General features: G+C 41.0%; 1 protein-coding gene across 2 annotated transcripts in view; it reads left to right on the top strand.

Moving 5' to 3' along the window:
* The window catches only part of DENND3 (DENN domain containing 3), a 178,484-nt gene that overhangs the window by 109,940 nt on the left and 45,252 nt on the right, over positions 1-23,292 (top strand). For both annotated transcript variants that reach the window (XM_033934187.1, XM_033934188.1), the window contains exons 11-15: positions 1,100-1,203; positions 1,492-1,673; positions 4,735-5,256; positions 13,321-13,580; positions 19,599-19,769. In XM_033934187.1, coding sequence (XP_033790078.1) covers positions 1,100-1,203; positions 1,492-1,673; positions 4,735-5,256; positions 13,321-13,580; positions 19,599-19,769 — 1,239 coding nt within the window. The remainder of the gene's footprint in view (positions 1-1,099; positions 1,204-1,491; positions 1,674-4,734; positions 5,257-13,320; positions 13,581-19,598; positions 19,770-23,292) is intronic.

The raw sequence follows: 23,292 nt of genomic DNA, 5'->3' as shown, positions 1-23,292 counted from the left end.
TTGCTAGGTCGGTCCACTTCGATAATGTGAGGCGGGCGGGCCGGCCTAGCAAAAGCCCTGAGGCTGCCCTGCCTAGTGGATGCTGGACAGGGAGAAGGGGTACTACTGGACAGGGGGGAGGTAAAAGTAAGGAAGAAGGGCTACTACTGGACAGGGGGAGCAGGGAAGGGGTGCTGCTGGACAGGGGTGGTAAAAGGAAGGGAGAAGGGCTACTGCTGGACAGGGGGAGCAGGGAAGAGATGCATCTGGACAGGGAGGAGAGACAGAAAGAAAGACGGACAGACAGGGGGCTAGGGAGAGAGAAAGAAAGACAGACAGTCAGGGGGCCAGGGAGGGAGACAGAGCGGAAGACAGAAAGAAAGAAAGACAGACATAAAGAAAGAAATGCCTAAGTATACACATTTATTCTAGCACCCGTTAATGTAACGACCTAAAAAACTAGTATTGTAATAACATAACATAACTTTATACTTCTATACCAAATGATTTCTAGGCAGTTTACACAGAAGAAGGCTGGACAATCAGCAAAATACAAATAGTTAAAAATGCAACAATTACTTAGATATACTCAAAGTAGAGTTTTGCTAACAATAGTACCCACGTTTAAGAAATAAATTTGTCAAACAGCTCTAACTTAATTTCTTTACAAAGTGCACCATAAGACAACATAGCTTCACCAGTGTATTTACCCAGTCAAAATTGCTGTTTACCTGCTTGGAATGCGAGAGTCTTATCCAAAAAAGTCTTGTTTCTGCAACCAGTAATTTTTGGATAAGCAAATAAATGTGAATTCCTAGTTTTCCTTATAGGACTATACAACATGAAATGAGATAAAAGATAAGTTGGGGCCAATCCCCAAATCAGCTTAAAACAGATACAAGAAAATTTGAATAGTACTCGCGCCTCCACCGGAAGCCAATGCAGCAAACGATAGTAAGGACTGATATGGTCATGTTTCTTCAATCCAAATATTAGTCTGTATTATTCTCAATTTTCTCAATACTTTCTTTGGAGCTCCCAAATAGACAATGTTGCAATAATGGTTTAGTAATAAGAATGCATACCTGAAAATTATTCACAATAATATATTGGCTTGCAGGTGTTGGAAACCTATATGTTTCACTCTTTTCTCAAAGCTCGTCTTAACAAAAAGATGGATGCATTTACAAGACTGGATCTGAGCACTCAGTTTGAAGCAGATAGGTAATGTGTTTTTACTGATGCCTTTCTCTATAACTGAATAATTATCCCACAGTAAATATCTCTTAAAATCTTTATCTGATAAGATTTAAAACTTGGGTCACAAGTAACTTATAGAAATAAGATTAATGCTACAAAAAAGTATGGCAAAGTTTTGTATGTGCATTTCTGAATAATGGAAAGAATTTCTTAGAAATGTACTCTCAGCACTCTAATTATCTTTATTTTTGGAAACAATTAATTTATAAAGTACAATAGAATCATTATTTTCTACATCTTTAATTTTCTTAGAGTAAATGTGATGCTTGACAGCCCCAGAAGGCGAACCACAGAGAAAATGTTTTTGAAACGATTTCGCCAGGAGCATATGTTTAGTAAACGTTTAGTAATAAGCATGCCTAATCTTCAAGACATCAGACCTTCAGATCCTCCTGCTAGACAGCTCTCGCTGAGGAAAATTGATCCAGAGCATGGTATGGAAAAATAATGATTGCAATGTGTTTTTCAGAGCATAGTCTGAGATCATCAAGTCATACAGATTTGATTAATAAAATGATTATATGTCACTGTGGGCAGGTTGTCTGGGCTTTGGTATATGGTATATTTTGTTTACTATATCGCTTTTCCTATTATAAAAAAGCAGTTTTATGTCCATAAATCAGTACTTCAAAATGTAGTTATTTTCTTTTTATTTTCCTGTGTGATTTACCCCAGTTTTTGTTCAGTTTGAGGGGTATGCATTTCTAAATAAGTGTTTTTAGTGAGATTTTGAAAGTGTTGAACATAAGAACATAAGAATTGCCGCTGTTGGGTCAGACCAGTAGTCCATTATGCCCAGCAGTCCGCTCACGCAGCGTCCCTCTGGTCTAAGACCAGCTCCATAGCCGAAACTAGCCTTATCAGCATATGTCCTTGTTCAGCAGGAACTTGTCTAACTTTGTCTTGAATCCCTGGAGGGTGTTTTCTCCTATGACAGACTTCGGAAGATTGTTCCAGTTTTCTACCACTCTCTGGGTGAAGAAGAACTTCCTTGCGTTTGTACGGAATCTATCCCCTTTCAACTTTAGAGAGTGTTTTCTCGTTCTCCCTACCTTGGAGAGGGTGAACAACCTGTCCTTATCTACCAAGTCTATTCCTTTCAGTACCTTGAATGTTTCGATCATGTCCCCTCTCAATCTCCTCTGTTCGAGGGAGAAGAGGCCCAGTTTCTCTAATCTTTCGCTGTACGGCAGTTCCTCCAACCCCTTAACCATCCTAGTCGCTGTTCTCTGGACCGTTTCGAGTAGTACCGTGTCCTTTTTCATGTACGGCGACCAGTGCTGGACGCAGTACTCCAGGTGAGGGCACACCATGGCCCAGTACAGCGGCATGATAACCTTCTCCGATCTGTTTGCGATTCTCTTCTTTATCATTCCTAGCATTCTGTTCACCCTTTTCGCCGCCACTGCCGCACAATGTGTGGATGGCTTCATCGATTTGTCAATCAGAACTCCCAAGTCCCTTTCCTGGGAGGTCTCTCCAAGTACTGTCCCGGACATCCTGTATTCGTGCATGAAATTTTTGTTACCGACATGCATCACCTTACACTTATCCACGTTAAACCTCATTTGCCATGTCGATGCCCATTCCTCGAGCCTGATTATGTCACGTTGCAGATCTTCGCAGGCCTCCTGCATCTTCACTACTCTGAATAACTTCATATCGTCCGCAAATTTAATCACCTCACTCGTCGTTCCTATGTCCAGATCGTTTATAAAGATGTTGAAGAGCACCGGTCCAAGCACCAAGCCCTGCAGCACCCCACTGGTGACGCAATTCCAGTCTGAGTATTGTCCATTGTCCTCTATCTATACCCTTCTATCCCCTTTTCCTTCTTGAACTCCAATACCGTACCCTCTGGAAGCGCATTCCAGGTGTCCACCACCCGTTGGGTGAAGAAGAACTTCCTAGCATTGGTTCTGAATCTGTCCCCTTTTAATTTTCCGAATGCCCTCTCGTTCTTGTAGTTTTTGAAAGTTTGAAGAATCTGTCCCTCTCCACTTTCTTTATGCCCTTCGTGATCTTCGTGATCATATCCCCTCTAAGTCTCCGCTTCTCCAGCGAAAAAAGCCCCAGTCTCTCTAATCTTTCAGCGTATGAAAGGTTTTCCATACCTTTTACCAAATGTGTCGCTCTCTTCTAAACCCTCTCGAGTATCGCCATATCCATTTTTAGGTACGGCGACCAATATTGGACGCAGTACTCCAGATGCGGGCGCACCATCGCCTGATACAACGGCAGGATAACTTCTTTTGTTCTGCTTGTAATACCCTTCTTGATTATTCCTAGCATTCTATTCGCTTTCTTAGCTGCTGCGCACTGTGCCGACGGCTTCATTGTCATGTCCACTATTACTATTACCTTTAGATATTTTTTTGGAACACTTATCAGTAGGACATTACAGTAGCCAAAGTTTGGTATTAAGGTGCTTTGGACTACAGAATGCTTTCCTTCCAGGCAGCTCAACTGAACACATGGTTAGCAAAACTAATACTTGAAGCCACATCATACGTGGACTTCAGAAAATCTCTGAAGACCCGCCTCTTCAACACCACCTAAACCCTCCCCCTACCAATTATAAACCACATCGAAAGTCCTTCTTCTTTTTGATGTACAGGGCTTACTGGACCCCTCACAAATTAGCAAAAATACAGAAAGAACATCCTGATGATTTGTGTTGGTCTTGTAAATTGAGTATAGGAACACTAATCATGAATTTATAATGTATATAACTAATGTACATACTGGATGGACCGTTCAGGTCTTTATCTACCGTCATTTCATTTACTATTTATCTAAAACTCCAAATTTATTTAATTTTTGTTATCCTGCCCGATTGGGAAACTGATCTAAGAATTTCTATCTCCCTCCCGCCTCCCCTGCATACCCTTAGTGTCCCTGGTGGTCCAGTGGTGAATCGCAGCAGGAGTGTCCTTTCTTCACCTCCTGCCCACGCAGAGCTGCTAGCTGATTAGCTGCCATAAGTTCTTTCAGAATCATTAGAACTCTTGGCAGCCAATCAGCTAGTGGCTCTGCTCAGGCAGGAGTGATGGAAGGTTGTTCCTGTCCATGCAGAGCTGCTAGCTGATTGGCTACTAGCACTACTTTGCTCTAGTATACTAGCAAGATTCACTAAAAAATGACAATTTAGTCTTTCTCTCTCCTTCCCCAGACCATACATAGCAAGATTCACTAAAAAATGACAATTTAGTCTTTCTCTCTCCTTCCCCAGACCATACTAGCAATATCTGATACTTTTATTTCAGATCCAAATTGAAAATTAGATCACTAAACATTCTTATTTTTAATCAAGCCCAAATTAATGATAGCAGTAACTGTTATTGATTGCTGTTTTAAGAACTAGCAACTGTAAATAATGAAATAATTTTAGGTTGTAGTCTGAACACTCATGTTGTTTAAGATGCAGTCTATCATATTGTACAAGTTTTTAAAACAGACTATTAATTGGAACTGTATGTGTTGGTTTCATTTTAGTAATAAAGATACCATCAATACCACTTTATACTTTCAAATTACCTGAAGTCCATTTTCCACTAATAAATCGCTGTGTTCAGTCTTATTACATGGATTTCAGCAGCCACCTCAGCAAAGCTATCAGTAGTCTGTCACCTGAAGACTCAGCACTGTTGGCACGATACTTTTATCTTCGTGGGCTTACCTATTTGATGCAAGGAAAACTGCTGCTTGCCCTTTCAGACTTTCAGAATCTGTACAAAACTGATGTGCGAATTTTCCCCAGTGACCTGGTAAGGAAAGTGGTAGAAGCCATGCCTTCTAATGAACGTTCTCAGGCAGATCGCAGGCCTGAACTGAAAAGACTTATTCACCAAGTAATGGAAAAAGCAGGAGATGTGGCAAAAACAGATGACCATGTGAAAAAGTTTGAATTGCCCAAAAAGCATATGCAGCTTGAAGATTTTGTGAAGCGAGTCCAAGAATCTGGAATTATCAAAGATATTGACATTATACATCGACTTTTTGATGCACTGACAGTAGGTAAGTGTAAATAGTAGGCATACCGCCAATACCTCATGGAAGTTCACAGCAGTTTACAAAAAATAAATGATCTAATACAGCAGATTCTTCAAACAGATAGATCTTTAGATCTTTTTTTAAACTCTTAAAGTTAATTTGTTGATTAATTCTACTAGGTAGAGTTTTCCACAGTTTGGCTGCTTGAAAATCCTGGTGTATTTTATATTTTTAATATCAGGAAAAAGAAAGGTATGGTTTTGCCTTAAATTCAAAGTTTACTTTTTGGAGAATTAAAAAGTTGAGGTATGTAATCTGGAGTGTCCCCAAACCGAGTACTGAATAATATACAAAATAATTTATAATGGATCCTAGCTTCCACTGGTAGCCAGTGCAGCTCTAGTAGATAAGGTGTGATCCTATCACTCTTTTTCAGATTGAAAATTAGTCTTATAACTATTTTTGAAGTATTTTGGGTATTTTGAAGGGGTTTTTTTTTATTATTGATTTAGGGCAGTCTAAAAATGTAGCATTGCAATAGTCAACTAAGGACATGAATAATGATTGCACCAGTAAAAGAAACTGCCGATGATCAAATTATTTTCTTAACCTTCTGAGTTTCCAAAAAAAGACAAAAAGACTTTTTGATTAATATGTTGACATGTGGTAACAAAGAGAGATTGTTATCAAAATGTAATCTCAGAATTCTGATTAATGAGACCAGAGTATAATATTATTTATTGATAACACTTTGACTTCAGTTCCCATCGTTGGATGATTTATTAAGATAGATTTGTTTTCTTTATTTAATTTTAATTGACAGACCGTCATCCAATTCTCTGATCAAATTCATATAATTGCTTACTTTAGATTTGATGTGATCTAGGAACAAGAGAAGAGGATAAGAACCGTGATATCGTCTGCATGTATAAAATAAATAAGTTTAGATTTTTCCAATGTATAACCTAATGAGTGCAGAAAAAATATCGAAAAGGGTTGGAGATAGTGGAGAACCTTGGGGCACTCGGTAAGGGAGTTGTCATTCTTTGGATATCTTAGAAGACATTTTTGCTTTGTAGAATCACTTTAAAAACGTTTTAAACCAACTTAAAATGTTCTCTGATATACCAATTTCATACAATATTCTTAGCAACAGAACATGATTTGCTAAATCTTAGGCACTAGATAGGTCAAATTGTAGTATCAAAACTCTGTAACCCTTTGAGAGATTAGTTCTAATGATGTCACATGGCTCCTAGAATATTTTCTATACTGTGACCCTTACAGAAACCTGATTGAGTAGAATGAAGAATGTTACATTTTTTTAAATAGGAATTTAGTTGGGTGTTAACTGGGCCTTAACTGGGTCTTAACTAAAAATAGTATTGACGTTACAGGTCTATAATTGGATACCTGGCTGATATATCCATTGGTGTCTTTTAGTAAAAATGTTAACATGTCCATGTCTGGTCCATGTGCCTAAGGCCCCGCCCACAGGAGGGGCCTAAGCCTACTGGGCCTATTCTGGTTGGCCCAGGCATCTCAGGTCCCACCTGTGGGCGGGATTTGAGCCGCCTGGGCCAATCAGGCCCTAAGGCCAACCATTCAACGATGGTCTCCTTCGCCTAAAAGCTCTTGATTTGGGTGTTTGGGAGTTAGGCTTTTTTAGGTTGATTATATGGTGTTAGTGTAGATGTAGTGGTGGTCTGGGCGTTTAAACAGCTGAACGTAAAGGCAGGCCATTATAAAAAAAAAACTCCTTTTGGATGTTTTTTTTAATAATGGACATCTTCCCTGCTTCTACTTTCAACGTTCAAGGCCTTAGGCCAAAAGGGGACTTAGACGTTTTTTTTTATTATGCCCCTCCACGTGTTTTGGATAGTTTGGGAAAAGACCACTCTTTAGCATGTCATTAACCCAGTCAAACAGGATTATTTTAAATGCTACCTCAGGCTACCTCGGGCTCCTATCTGCACTTCCAAAAATTATTGAAAACATTTTTGGTTGTAAGATTTTTGGGAAATTAATGATTAAGTCTCAAATTTTATAATTCAATAATTTGTACAGTCTCTTGCTTATGTAAATCGCATCGATCTAGTAGGTTTTGCAGTCTATAAATGTACTGTAATGTAATGCCTTCTTTAAAATATAAGTTGGGCAAGCATCTAAATAACACAAAGTGTTTATAGATCTGTCATATAGTTTAATTATCCTACTTAATTTCCTCAAAAGATGTCTAACACAGGTCTCCCTGCATTATATTTGGATTTTTGTTAAAAACTAAGGGGGGAAATTCTATAACCAGAGCCTAAATGTAGGCACCCTGTCGATGCCTAAGTGATTGAAAAATGCAGTCAGAAACAGCAGTGTTGAAGCGCCTACTGATGCCTAAATAAAAGGCGGCTATAATGGCTGCTGGAATCACGGCTAGGTAGCTGCTTTAGGCTGCAGAATGCCAAAGCAGGCATGGTCAACGCCAGAAGTGGCGTTAGGCGGGCTAAAGCGCCTACCCAGCTGAGATTTATGCTAAGATAAATGGCTGAAAACCCTGGCCTACATTTCAGCTGCCTATCTTTGCTGCAAGATTGCAGCAGCCAATCGTGGCAGGGGAATTCCCCCCTCCCCCATCAGCTAAGCAGCAGGGACTCCCTAAAGCTGCGATTCTGTAACCGGCACCCAAGTTGGATTGCCTGTCAATCATTCTAGGGTGCCAGTTACAGAATTGCGGCTTTGGGGAGTCACTGCCACTCAGCTAATTAGGGGGGATTCCCCTGCAGTAATCAACTGAGTGGCTGCGGCAGAGAACCTGCGAATCCTGCCGCAAGTCGGCTGGCAGAAGGGATGCCCACTCCCTCCTGCCATCACCCTGCACAACATTTCTGGCAGGCAGAATGCCCAATCTTTCCTGCCAGCACCCCTCCCCCACTCCCCGCTAACATTCCTAGCAGGAGGGATGCCCAGTCAGGGAGGGGCCTAAGGCCTTGATTGGCCCAGATACCTAAGGCTCCTCCCATTGGAGGGACTTTAGGCTCCTGGGCCAACCGGATTATTTATTAGTTTATTTATTTTACAACTTACAGCAAGTGTAGCACAAAGTAACATTTGAACTTGAAAACATCACTTGATTTTTCTATCATAATGCACATAAAGTTATCAAATTCAACCCCCTCCCTCCCACCCCCACTATATCATATCCAGCCATATTATATCATACAAAATATTCTTTTCGATTAATCTAAACATTAATAAAAAATCAGAATTCCCCCCATGCCCACCCCCTCCCCCTCTTTTTCAGTTATATTAATAAAGGAGAAATGGTATCTATTCATTACAATAACTAGTTAATGGCCCCCAAACCTCTTTGAATTTATTATAATTTCCCTTTTGTATTACTATTATTCTTTGTTTATTGGAAAATCCTGTGGCATTATCGCATGATACGGTTTTATTTGGAATGTCAATGAGAGCAAAGAGCCAAATTTCACCTAAAAACAACAGATTTCTATTGATTATGACAGGGGTCGCCATACAACAAATCACAAGTAATTGGAAAAATTGGAGCAGACTCAATTATAGTTTTTGGTGGAATTCATTGTGTCATATTTATAAAATGGAAAGAATAATAGCATTATTTCTAAATTTGAATAACTGTAAGAATCAACCTCTGCTACTATATGCTTTCTTTTACTTGTCAGACCTTTCTTCTCATATAAAAGACTTATGCATGTGCTTCATCTTTTTCTTAAGTTGCCTCCAAAGTAGAGATCTTACTATCACTCTTCACTTATCTCCCCCTATGTTCATACCCTCCCCCCGCAAGCTCTGCTCAGCCGGTAAGTTCCTCGTCTCTGTGCCCTTCTCTTCCTCCACCTTTTACCTTGCTGTGCCATATGCTTGGAACAAGCTCCCCGAATCTCTATGGCGGGCTCCATCTCTGGCAGTGTTGAAGGCCCAGTTAAAAGCCCACCTCTTCGAGACTACTTTCAACTCCTATCTCCTCTCATCTTGGGTTCTGCATTCTTGACCCTATATGTCATGTTTGTCTGTCCAAGTTAGATTATAATATCTTGTGAGCAGGGGTCTTCTATTAAATGTACAGTGCTGAATATGTCTTTTAGCGCTATATAAATGATAAATAGTAGTAGTAGATCTACCTTCTGTAGCTCAAAGCAGAATGCTACTTGTGTGCTATTTACTTGATGCCCACTAGATGGCACTGTTAGTTTGACCCGATATTTAATTCAAAGTACAGTACTGTATTCTGTTTCAGTTTCATTATTCCTTGTATTGAGCCCATCAAGTGTACAAAGTACTGTACAGAGACCACTGTATTCAGTATTGTACAGAGACATGTAATTGGCAGTTCTGTAACATAGGTGCTCAAATTTATGTATCAATTCAGTGGATATATTAAGGAATATCAGAACTGACCTACACTGATTAGCTTATAGCCAAATATGACATCATATTCGTGACACATTCTCATAATAAAAATTGTCCATAATGAAATCAGCATATCAAAATGCTCAAGTATTTCTTTACAATCCTTCAATATAGTCTCCCTGCTTTGCAATGACCGAGTCCCAACATCCGGGAAGATTCATTATTCCATCCAAGACACCGTTTTTGTTCAGTTGCCGAATGGCTCAGGTACCGGCGGAAGAAAGATCTTCCAGAGGTGCAAAATGATGTCCACACATAGGTTATTTCAACTTTGGAAAAAGGTCAAAGTCTGGTGGTCTCATGTCTGGACTGTAGGGAGCATGAGGTAACACCTCCCAGCTGTATTCGCATAGTTTTTGAGTGACGAGTGGAGAGCTCCATCTTCCCCATGACCAAAAAGCACAGTTACTTTTTCAATATTATAGTAAAGGATTATATAATGATACGTTGTATTTACAGTGATACATGAAGGAATATAAAGTGTGTACTCAATGAAATTGTATAAATTTATGTGATACACTTGTTATATGAAAAATGAATAAAAAACTTAAAACAGCATATCAAAATGCTATTGTTTTTCAAGGTCTCCTTGTGTGTTCTAAAGGACTGGTGATTTCAGAAAAGCAAGCCTTAAAAAACAGCATCTTTTTAATATGCTAACATTGCTGTGGATGGTTTTCCAATGTCCCCTTATAAACCATTAATACCATTAATAAGAGAAACTGAAACATTTTTTGTTCTAAGTTCAATATCTTATCTTGGTATATAAGGGATTTTTAGGCTGGGCAGTGTTTAAAAGGCAACATAGGCATCATTTTGCCTTTATAAAATAGTTTTTTTCAGTGATCACCCAGTATTGCACACATTCTTGTGGACCAATTTGTGAACAGGGCTACCATATTTCATCTGTTAAAAAAAAAAAGAGGACACATGGCCCAGCCCCGTTCCACCCCCACACAAACTTCATCTCTTCTTCCTCGAGCTCAGAGCCATGTGTGGATGCGACATGATGACATATGCATGGTGCATGCGTGTGATGTCATCATGTTGCATCTGCGCATGTTCATCGGCACTCCAGTCGCAGCTCTGAGCTCGGAGTCTTCCAAAACCCGAACAAACTGCCAGGTTTTGGAAAACCCCCCCTGGCACCTGGACAGCCCCTAAAAAGAGGACATGTCTGGGTTTTCCCGGACATCTGGTAACCCTAGTTTTGTAGGTGTAAAGATGTGTGTGTACTCTGTGGGGCTGATTCTGTAAGTAGTGCCTGACACACCTAGAAAAGTGTCACCTGTCATGTGTCAATCATGAACAAGCTCCACTTACAGAATCATAGCTAGCAAGGACTTTATGCACTGGAAATGTAGGCCAAGGTTTTACAGGCCTACTTTTCCAGTGTCTAGTGTCCTTGTAGAATTGCGGCCAGTGGCACCTAGTGATGCCAAAGTCCAGCGCCACCCCTAAACACATCTACTTCCAGGCTTTTGGCTTCCTAGGCACCGCTAGGTGCTATGGACTCGGGCGCCAGTCCCAGAGGTTCCTAGCAGCGCCAAATGTATTTTAAAAATCCATTTTTAATTGGTTTTTAATGATGTGATCAATTATCATGCCATGTAAAACCAATTACACTTCCCCCTCCCCATTCACGGTTTCGGCAATCGCGATTTCACATATTCACGATTGTTTGGGGAGGGGGAAAAAAAGAAAAAACTCCCATAGTTTAGCCTTCCCCCTGGCATCCCGGGCTCACCTGGTGGTCTAGCAGGCTTTCGGGGCAGGAGCGATCTTCCTACGCTCCTGCCCTGTGCAGATCGCCAGTAGGAAATGGCTGCCGTGAGCTCCCGCCGTAGTCTCGAGAGAACTGGACCAGAAGATATTCGCGGTATTTCACCATTCACGGTCCGGAGGAAGAAGTGTAAAACACTTAAGTTAAGCACCTGTCTGCGCCTAACTTTTTGTGGCTTTTTTGAGAATCTGGTCCTGTGTGTACACATATGTTTTATAAAATGCAGGTGTATGTTTCAGTTCTGCCAAACTATACCCTGAGAGCACCTTCACATAGATCACATAAAAATAGCTGCAATCTTGTGCTTTACCTACTTTTTTATTTATTTATTTATAATTTTGAATACATTACAATATCCAATACTTCAAAAGAAAAAAGGAAAATCACATAAATCAATATATAATCAAATATACATACATAATTCCTTTTAAGCCCACATTAATGGGGAGTACCTTGCTATTTCTAATTAACTGAAATTCAAGAAAATAAAGAACATTAAATTATTGGTTCACACTAAAGAACCTTGAATCATTCCTTAAAAATAGGGATATTTTATATTAATTCTCCTCATAATCTCAGCTAGATGAAACAAATCTCATTTATATTTTTATTTTTATTCTCTTGCAACTAAGAATTGTTGTAATTGTATGGGGTCCCAAAATGAATACTCAATATCTTGTAACTTAATCAAACATTTACAGGGAAATTTCAGGTAAAAGGATGCATCCAGTGCCAACACTCTATCTTTCAATTTCAAAAATTCTTTCCTCCTCAACTGAGTGGTTCTAGATAAATCCGGAAAAATCCTAACCAAATCCCCACAAAATTTCATTAACCTATTTTTAAAGTAAAGTTTCATAATCAGCATCTTGTCCATCTCACTCATGCATGTTATTACCAGGGTGGACCGACTCTGAATCACATCCTGTGTGTCTTCCAAAAATTCAGTCAAATTTACCTCTGGTGTGATCAGATGGCCCACATCCTGGGCAGATTCAGCTTTTTTAGGAGGAATATAGTAATAATTATTTATTGGAAAGTTCTCTGCATTGGCCATTCCCAGTACTTCTTTGAAAAACTTCCTCAATAAAATCTCAGGTGACAATAAATGAGTTACTGGGAAATTGACCAGGTGGAGATTTTTCGCTCTATTCATGTTCTCTATAGATTCAATTTTAGAATGTGCTTTACCTACTTTTAACTGAAATAGTTTGATAAAATTACTATACTATACTAGTCTTATATCCCGCAATTTATGACAAGGATTCAGTGCAGATAACAAAAGAAATTAACAATAGGAATGGTTAATAAGGCATATAGACCAGTTGAGACATTTAACTTCCTGTGTCGCGCTTTGTCATCTCTCGATGGTGATAGATTATTTTTCTTCCTTCGAAGTAACTCGTATCCTATGGATCATGCAGACAGTTCCTGTGACCTGAAAAAATTCCTTCATGTCTATTCTAGTTTTATGTGCATTTGAAATAAGATAGTATTATGAATTAGTATCTTCAGCAGTTCTGATTTCTGTTTTGATCATTAAGATTTTTTTTATCCCTGGATGTGTGAATATTTGGACTGGCAGTCATTCAACCCCAGAACTGAACTACTGAGTTAAATTAATGCCCTACAATTAAAGTTTATTTCTTAGCTAATTCATAATTTCTCTTACCCCCCCTCTTCTACAAAGCCGCACGACAACAGCCCCGAAGCCCTTTAAATATCTATGAGCTTTGGGGCCGTTACCGCAGCTTTAGACGAGGGAGTTACCGTAGTCCTGCACATTTAATAGCTGTCATTAATTTTGGTAAAAATGTTTAATTGGTTGCAGTGTTAAGAAAAAAAAAATTGTTTTATTTAAGGACACCAGAAACAAATAGACCCTGAAACGTTCAAAGAGTTCTACAACTATTGGATGGAAACAGAAGCAGAGGCAGAAGATGTCAACCTACCTCCTTCAGTAATAGAGCAACTGGATAAAAACGAATGTGTGTACAAATTATCGAGCTCAGTCAAAACCAACTATGGAGTAGGAAAAATAGCAATGACCCAGAAGCGTCTGTTTCTTTTGATGGAAGGAAGACCAGGCTATGTTGAAATTGCAACATTCAGAGATATAGAGGTAGTAAGAATGCATGGTTGTGGTTAAATTCAGCAACTGTGTTAAGTTTTATAATTTTTAATGGATGTCTTTCTGTTCTCATTAAGTTATCTAACATAACAAAAGTTGAATTATTATGTAATATCATACCAAGGTAGGGGCCAGGGTATGAAGTAGCTATTAACACTTGTGGGGCATAAGTGATAGCACACATGTACCGTATATACTCGAATATAAGTAGATCTGAATATAATTTGAGATCCCCATTTTCCCCCCCAAAAAGGAGGAAAAATGGTTGACTCGAATCTAAGATGGGAGTTAATATTCAATTGCCATGCCCTGCCAGGATCTGCACCTAGTGACCCCTCCCTCACACACTCCCCTGCCAGGTTCTGCACTCAGCCCCCTTTCCTCCCTGTCCTGCAAGGCTCTGCACTCGGTCCCCTTCCCTGCCAGACTCTGCACCATGTCCCACCTTCCTACCCTGTACCAATTAGAGCCAACCTCATCAGTGATGTCACAATGGCTTGATTATCCTGTACTCCCCTCTGCCCTCCAACCCAGCCAGCAGACTAAGACCATAGCAAATACATCATCATACAAACAGCAGAGGATATAGTCAAAAATTAATAGCATACTGAGGTTAAATACTGAGAATAAGCCTATAGCATTTGTTAATTACATTACATTAATTTCCTTATGATATCACTGGGGTAATACTAGTTAGAAACTAGAGGAAGTCAGAAAAATCTAAAGTCCATACGAATAAACTGACCTCACGTTCAGATTGGTAACCAAACCTCAGGATTGTAACCACCACATTTAAAGTCACTCAGAGGTGTGAAAGTCTTCAAGGGGGGAGCCGCGCCCCCCTAGTGGTGAACCAAGGTTTACTTTCCAGTCATTGCAACTCTGTTGGTGCTGGTTACGCTCCAAGGTTGATTACAAAAAAATAAATAAATAAATATCGTTACAGTCTTTCAAACACTCGTATGAAGATTCTTTGTTTCTTTTATCTTTTCAAACGAACATCGCTCTGTAAATAAGTAAAGAGTAGCTTGATAACTTAGCTTGTGACAGGTTCGGGGTTTCTACGTGGCCCCGTTTCGGTTTCTTCTTCAGGAGACCCTATCATAAGTATGCTGAAAATCCTTTTCAATGCTGGTGGAATGTTTTAAGTTCGCGATGTAGCAACATCTACGAGTTTGAGAGGAGAGATTACACTATCCTCACTACGGCAAAATTTATAAATAAGTTATAAGGCTAATACAGAAAGAGAGGCACAGCAAAGTTACATCCCGTCAAAAGAACGCTGCCGGTGCAAGAGATTTCAACTGCCAGAGGAACCACAGCGGCAGTTCTCCGGTTTAAATGTATACAGGGGGAGGAGTTTGCTACACGTCAGAATTATGGCTGACGTCATTCCTAGATGTGATTCAATGTTGGTCTTCCAAAAGGTCCATGAAAAAAACTAGTTACTGTTTTACACCCAAAAGCTGAAAGGTAAAACTACAGTTGTCACTGTGAAAACAGCGAAATATGAGTGGGGATGGTGTCACCAAAGAATCATATTCATAAAAAAGCCATCCATTCCATTTCGCTATTTAGGCCGTGGGGCTGCAGCGTATTCAGAGTGAAAATCCACTTCTGTTCTTGTCTCCAAAGTGCATGGGCCACATCTCCTCCTCTAGTTAGGTTAATAGCATTAACTCTGAATACGCTGCAGCCCCACGGCCTAAATAGCGAAATGGAATGGATGGCTTTTTTATGAATATGATTCTTTGGTGACACCATCCCCACTCATATTTCGCTGTTTTCACAGTGACAACTGTAGTTTTACCTTTCAGCTTTTGGGTGTAAAACAGTAACTAGTTTTTTTCATGGACCTTTTGGAAGACCAACATTGAATCACATCTAGGAATGACGTCAGCCATAATTCTGACGTGTAGCAAACTCCTCCCCCTGTATACATTTAAACCGGAGAACTGCCGCTGTGGTTCCTCTGGCAGTTGAAATCTCTTGCACCGGCAGCGTTCTTTTGACGGGATGTAACTTTGCTGTGCCTCTCTTTCTGTATTAGCCTTATAACTTATTTATAAATTTTGCCGTAGTGAGGATAGTGTAATCTCTCCTCTCAAACCCGGCTGTTTATATACACTTTGTATTTTAGATGTTGCTACATCGCGAACTTAAAACATTCCACCAGCATTGAAAAGGATTTTCAGCATACTTATGATAGGGTCTCCTGAAGAAGAAACCGAAACGGGGCCACGTAGAGACCCCGAACCTGTCACAAGCTAAGTTATCAAGCTACTCTTTTCTTATTTACAGAGCGATGTTCGTTTGAAAAGATAAAAGAAACAAAGTGTTTGAAAGACTGTAACGATATTTATTTATTTATTTTTTTGTAATCAACCTTGGAGCGTAACCAGCACCAACAGAGTTGCAATGACTGGAAAGTAAACCTTGGTTCACCACTAGGGGGGCGCGGCTCCCCCCTTGAAGACTTTCACAACTCTGAGTGACTTTAAATGTGGTGGTTACAATCCTGAGGTTTGGTTACCAATCTGAATGTGGGATATAACATTTGTTAAGCAGGTAACAGGATATGGGAGTAAGCAACAGGAAAACGATTTTCCAGATATTTTGAAGCGCTTTGAATTAACTATACAATTGGAGACCCAATGTCACGTTTGATGGACTATCTAAGCTAACTTGATGATTTTTTATATTAATTTTAAAAATCTCATGTCATTTCCAGTCATGTGAGTACTTTCTTTTCCATACAAATGTATTTTGTAAGCTGCTTCCCAGCCGATACTGTCACAAGCCCAGCACTACAGCTAGCCTTGGAACAGTTAGAAAGCAGAGGAACTTAGCCCTGAAGCTTAAGAGAGCTGATCAGTGTGGCAGCTCTCCAACTAGCATGGAGCAGCACTCTGATTATGGGGAGGTTTCCCAAGAGCAGGAGCCCTGGGAGGAGTTGGAACAGAATGAGGACAAACACTCCTTTAAACCTAGACCAGGCTCTGGTAAGGCTCAGCTTAGAAAACAGGCTCTAAGCCCTTTAGGCACACACCTGCTGAGATTAATTGAAGAGCAGGAGAAAGCCCTTCCCTCACAGGCTGGGGCGTGGCTCTCACAGAGAGCTGGTGCAGGGGTGCTTGTGAGGCGTGGCGTGTGCCGCAGAGAGCCCGAATAAGTAGAGCATGGGCTGACCTGGTTGGGGGCGGAGTCTGGCGCGCCGCCATATAGCGGCAGAGGAGGAGGGAAAGCAAAGAAGCTGGTTGGGGGCGGAGTCCGGCGCGCGCGGCGGCAGAGGAGGGAAAGCAAAGAAGCTACAAAATAAAACAGCAAGTAAATAAGACTTTTTTAAAAACAATAAAAACAATTTAAAATAGCGTTCCTTAGTGTAGCTATAGCTGGTGCTCCTGCTTCCCCCCCCCCCCCTTTCTCTGGCATCCATCATCTTCCCTCTGTTCCCCTCATGGTCTGGCATCTCTCTCCTTCCATATCGCCTTCCCTCCCCTCCCCCCCCCCCCCCGTGGTTTTTAGCATCTCTCTGTCTTCTCATTTCCTCCACTCAGATCTGATATCTCTCTCCTTCCCTGTTCTTTGGAATCTCTCTCCTCTCTCTTCCCTTTCCTTTTCTTCTCTGGTCTTCCTTCTCTATTTTCTGCCTCTGTCTAAATTAAATTCTTTCTTACTATTCAGCCCTCAGTTTTCCTGTTTTCACTGTGTCCACTCACAGCTTGCCATCCTTTTCCTTCCCCCCTCCACTATCTCACTAACTATCTTCCTCCCCCATCCAGCATGTGGGAAAGCAGCAGTGGGAGGATGTGAGGACTGGGTACTCCCCACTTCCATCATCTGCCCTGCCCTGGTCCCTTCTGTCTCCCTTATCCCCACTTCCATCATCTGCCCTGCCCCCTTCTAGTTCTCCCTCCACACCAGGCCCATCTCACCACTCACCTTTCACTCCAATTTTTTTTTTTTTAAACGGAGACGCCCCCCCCTCCCATCAACGGACCGATCGGCAACAGGACTCCCCCCCCCCCCCATCGACGGAAAGTAAGATAAGCAAGGAACACGGGTAAGAAAGGCAACAGCAACTGTAATTTTGTAAGCGGTGTTGCTTGTCCAAAGATTCCCCTCTGATGTGCCCAGCGGAAACAGGAAGCTTTGTCAGAGGGAAGCTTTGGGCAAGCAGCACCACTTGCAAAATTACAGTTGCCTTTCTTACCCGCGTTTCTTGCTTATCTTACTTTCCGTCGATGGGGGGGGGGTGTCCGTTGCCGATCGGTCCATCGATGGGGGGGGCCCATCGCCATTTGGAAAAAAAAAAAAAATTGTCCATTGTTGATACCCTCCTTCATCGGGCTCTCCTGACCATTTTGGGCCCTAGGCATGTGCCTACTGGGCCTATCCTTTAATCAGGTCCTGCATTGCGGCTGGCAGAGCAGCAGGAGCAGGAGGACTTTGCGCTTCCTCCTTCTCCTGAAGATAATGGGAGGCCTAAGGAGCAGGAGGAACTGGGCACCCCTCCTGCTCCCAATGTTTAGAAAGGTACAGGGAGGGGGGTGGACCCATACGAGTTTGTGATGGCAGGAGGGAGTTGGCATCCCTCCTGTCAAATTCCTTCATGCAAGGGGAGGGGGTGGGTGGGCAGCGGCAGTGGCGACAGGCATCAGTGCGGGGGGGTGTCATTTCAGTGTGGCGGGGTAGATTTTTTTGGTTCAGGGAGGGGGGACACTGTTGGGTTAAAACCACGGGCGTGCAATGCACATTGCTGAATATATAAAAAAGGAAAAATTCCTTTTTTATATATTCTGCTAAAAGCATTGCGAGCCCATGTTTTTAAAGGGCAGGAGAGTCATCCAGGATAGAAGTGACTGGTCTTCAACAGTCATTTCTTTTCTGATCGGCAAGGCCAATCGGTTTTGTATAAATTGTTTAGTGAATCGCTGCCTTCCAAAATTTGCATGCCATTTCCCTAATTTGCATGCGCTGATCGGATCAGGGAACAATCGGGTCACAAACCGATCGGTACAAGATCAGTTTGCTTAGTGAATCTAGCCCATAGTATACAATTTCAGCAGAAGAAACGTCCAAATAACAGTATATATTTTATTTATTTAAAAACTTGTACCCCGCTTAAACCTAAGAAATTCATATAATACATTATGGCAAAATATGTTACTTACAATATCAACATTATGCACAATAAAACATCCTTGTTGACAGCATACAGGGCAGGATTAATTCATTGGTAGGCCCTAGGCATCCAAGTACACTGGGCCGCCCATATCCCCCCTCCTGTAACAGTGCACCTATGGGCCCAGCTCCAGAAGTCCAAGCAGCACTGTCTCCATTCTTCTTCATTATTCAGTGCAGCTTAACTTGCAGTCTTCAAAAGATCGTGGGTAAAGGTAGCTACACACTGCCCATGGCTGACTCACAAGCCTTCCCTCGGACAAAATCCCAGTGTCATAGGAAAGGCTTCAGAGACAGCCATGAGCAGTTTAGGAACCGCTGCCCATGGCCTTTTGAAGACTGCAAATTCAGCTGCACTGAATAATGAAGAAGGCAACGTTCGTATGTCTGGAACTGGGCCCGGAAACAGGTACATTGATGTCATCGAAGCAGGCAGTATTCTGGGCCCCCCTGAACTCTTCAGGCCCAAGGCACATGCCTACTTGGCCTAACCGTTAATCCTGCCCTGACAACATAGAGTGTAAATAGAGGTGAAACATATAAACAGATAAAACAAAGTGACAGAAGTTAGAAAATAAGGGAACTAATTTAAAGTTGTACATGAAGCCAGCTAAGGTAGGAGTAGATAAGCAAGTCCTGCTACATACAGTATGTGCAGCTGGTGGTATTGATGTGTTTTTATTGGCGTCATTGGTTCAGTACTTTAGCTGTAGGCAGAATGTTTTTGTTAGATAAGATAGTGGAGATCCAGAGATAATATTTTTTCTAAGATTTGGAAAGAAATGCATTATCTTTTTTAAATATTTTATCTCTTTCTTTTCTTAGGATATTAAAATTACTACTGTTGCTTTCCTAGTTCTGAGAATACCAACTCTGCGAATTAAAACTTCATCACGAAAGGAAATGTTTGAAGCAAATCTTAAAACTGAGTGTGATCTTTGGCACTTGATGGTGAAAGAGATGTGGGCTGGAAGGAAGTTAGCTGATGATCATAAGGTATTCATTTAAACACTTACATATTTTCATAAATTAAGAATATTAGTGTAATAAATGGGTTCCTGACGATTGTAAAGAAGACGATTATAAAGCGGCGAAACGGGACCCGTTGATGATGATTTAATGCAGGCAGTCCCGAAGTTGCAGATTGAGCCGCTAAAAATTAAGATAAGTGGCATTTAAAGGAATTGCCCAAAACGAAATTAAACAACTGCAGATTATCCAGATTGCTTCTATTAAACTTATATAAAAAGCCAAGAAATTTGATCACGTGACACCTCTTAAGAAAGCACACTGGCTTCCGGTAGCTCACCGGATAACATATAAATTATGTCTGCTTACATTCAAATCCCTACTTCATAAAACTCTTGCTTTCATCTATAAATTACTAATTCCATATACTTCTAATGAACAACACTTGCTGACGATCCCTTCACTTAAAATTATTAGTACAAGACGGCAATTTATCTTTTCTATTACAGCCCCCCAAACATGGAATTTGCTTCCCATTTATTTGAGGGAAGAACGTAACTTGGAGAAATTTAAGAGTAAATTAAAGAGCTTTCTTTTTAGAGACGCTTTTGATAATTAGCTAGCTAGTTCCCTAGCTAATTTTAATTTTACTATATAACCTTATTGAAGCATTTTAATTTCCCCTACCTCATCTATTTTCCTAAACATCTTGCTTACTTTCAAATAATTTATAGTTAATCTCTGGAATACATTGCCAAAGGATGTGGCGAGGGCGCTTAATGTAGCTGGTTTTAAAAAGGTTTGGACAAGTTCCTGGTGGAAAAGTCCATAGTCTGTTGTTGAGACAGACAGAGGGGAAGTGCTTGCCCTGGATCGGTAGCATGGAATGCTGCTACTATTTGGGTTTTTGCCAGGTATTTGTGACTAGATTTGGCCTCTGTAAAGATAGGATACTGGGCTAGATGGACCATTGGTCTGACCCAGTAAGGCTGTTCTTATGTTTGTAGGACTGAAGCAAATATTTCCTTCTTTTTTCCTTATAAGAAGCCATCAATAACAATATTTTTCAAGATTTACCTTTTCAATTAATGACTGCTGTTACTATAATATGTGCTATTATATAACATCCTTCTTTATTTCTTAGCACTCACTTTTTTAACTAAGATACAGTTTACAGATACAATTTGCCACAGTTATATTTCAAGATTTTTCTTTAGTTCAATAGTTTTTATTGAATATTATAAGAAATTTACAGAAAGCAGTTCAAACACACAAAATCTGAATAAGACACAATGGTATAGAAAAAGTCCATATCTATAATCATTTACTTACAACCAGATTAATAAAACAAATCTAGGGTATATGTAACAATATGTTTTTAACCTAACATGACACATACCGAGGATCTAGTACCAATATACATTTCTTTGTAATCCATCTGTCATGGGTGGGGGAATTAAGTGAAAAGGTATGTTTTTATTGCTTTCCTAAAGTTGAGGAGTCCTCTAAGGCAGTGTTTTTCAATCTTTTTACACCTATGGACCGGCAGAAATAAAAGAATTATTCTGTGGACCGGCATCGGTCCGTGATCCGGCAGTTGAAGAACATGGGGCTAAGTTGTGGGCCAGACCCCGCCCATCTCTACCCAATCTCCACCCCAGACCCCGCCCCCTTAATAGTACTTATTGCACCTTGCACGTTCTGTGCCTCATCTGAAAGCCTTCCCTCTGACATTGCAATGTCAGAGAGAAGGCTTCCGGTTCAGGTGCAGGATGCCCGTAGGAGCCACTGCCCGTGGCTTTGTGCACTGAATCAGTAAGGAAGAGAGAGCTAGCTGAAAGATAACGCCACACCGATCGCACCGTGGACCGGCGGTGGAAGAACACTGTTTTGGGACTAAACTAAACTAAACCTTAGGTTTGTATACCGCATCATCTCAACATTCGCAGAGCTTGACACGGTTCTTCAAACCGCTTAGAACCTAACGGATGTAGCGGTATATAAGAAATAAATTACATTACATTACATTACATTACATTAACAAGAATTAGGGTGGAAAGGAACTCCAGTGGAGGGAAAGATGAAGAGAAAATTTAGAGGACTAGAGTAAACAGAGAGGAAGGAAGAGTTACATTTTGAGAATAACCAGGTTTTCAGATGTTTACGGAAGAGTTGGAGGGAGCTCAGATTCCTAAGTGGGGAGGTAAGGTTATTCCAGAGCTCAGTGATTCTAAAAGGGAGGGAGGAATCTAGTTTTCCTACAAGGGAGACGCCTTTTAGAGAGGGAAAGGAAAGTTTCAGTTTTTGGGTGGATCTGGTGGAATTGGGGTGAGAGGAGTTCCAAGAAAGAGGAATAAAGGGGGGGGGGGGAGGATGCCATGTAGGATCTTGAAAGTAAGGCAGGCACATTTGAAGTGGACTCTGGAGATTATCGGAAGCCAGTGGAGCTTGGACAAAAGCAGTGAGACGTGGTCAAATTTGCTTTTTGCGAAGATAACCTTAGCAGTGACATTCTGAATCCGCTGGAGTCTTTGAAGGTTTTTCTTTGTTAGGCTTAGGTAGATAGAGTTGGAATAGTCAGTCTGGAAAGGATGGTGAATTGGACAAGGACGGCAAAGTGTTTTTGATGGAAACAGGTTCTCAATTTCCTCAGCATGTGAAGGCTGAAGAAACATTTTTTTATTAGGGAGTTGAGGTGATCATTGAAGGAAAGTGTAGAGTCAATGATGACTCCAGAATTTCACTTGAGTATTCAAGATGCAGAGTGGGGCCAGAGGACAGAGGGATGGAGGCAGTTGGTCCAGTTTTGGGCCGAGCCAGAGAAGTTTTGTTTTGGATTCGTTCAGTTTCATCTGCACAGTGTGGGCCCAGGATTGATGGTTCGAAATACACGAGGATATGTTTGCAGAGAGGTTGGTGAGGTTCCGGTCGGTCTCAAGGAGGACAAAGATGTTACTGCGTAAGTGTAAAGTGTTTCAAGGGGGGAGAGATGGAGGAGTTTGAGGGAGGACATATAAATGTTGAAAAGGATAGGAGAGAGAGGTGAGCCTTGTGGGACTCCACAGATCGGGTTCCAGGGGGAGGAAGAAATGCCCTTCATGTTGAATGTGTAGGAGAAGGAGCGTAAGAACTTCGAGAACCAGTCAAGGACTGTGGAGTTAATGCCTATCTCGGTGAGTTGGTAAAGTAGGATATCATGATGGACAACATCAAAAGTTGCAGAGAGGTCGAATTGAAGAAGGACGGCGAACTTGTTGCAAGAATGGAGATGTTGAACTTTTGAGATTAAGGAGGTCAGAAGGGATTCGGTGCTGAAGTTAGGACGGAAGCTGTATTGGTAGGGTAGCAGAATGGTGAATTTTTCAAGGTAGGAAGATAGTTGAGTGGATATGATGGATTCTAGCATCTTGGTAAGGAGAGGAATGTTTGCTATTGGACGGTAGCTGGATGGTGTAGAGTGGTCTAGATCAGGTTTTTTCAGTAGTGGGGTTAAGGAGATATGGCCCATTTCTGGGGAGAATAGGCCCGAATGGAGGGCGGAGTTTATGAG

Source organism: Geotrypetes seraphini, chromosome 2, assembly GCF_902459505.1.
Source record: "Geotrypetes seraphini chromosome 2, aGeoSer1.1, whole genome shotgun sequence".
NCBI classification, from domain to species: domain Eukaryota; kingdom Metazoa; phylum Chordata; class Amphibia; order Gymnophiona; family Dermophiidae; genus Geotrypetes; species Geotrypetes seraphini.
The sequence above is the reverse complement of the archived record's forward strand: the minus strand, read 5'-3'. Positions and strand labels throughout refer to the sequence as shown.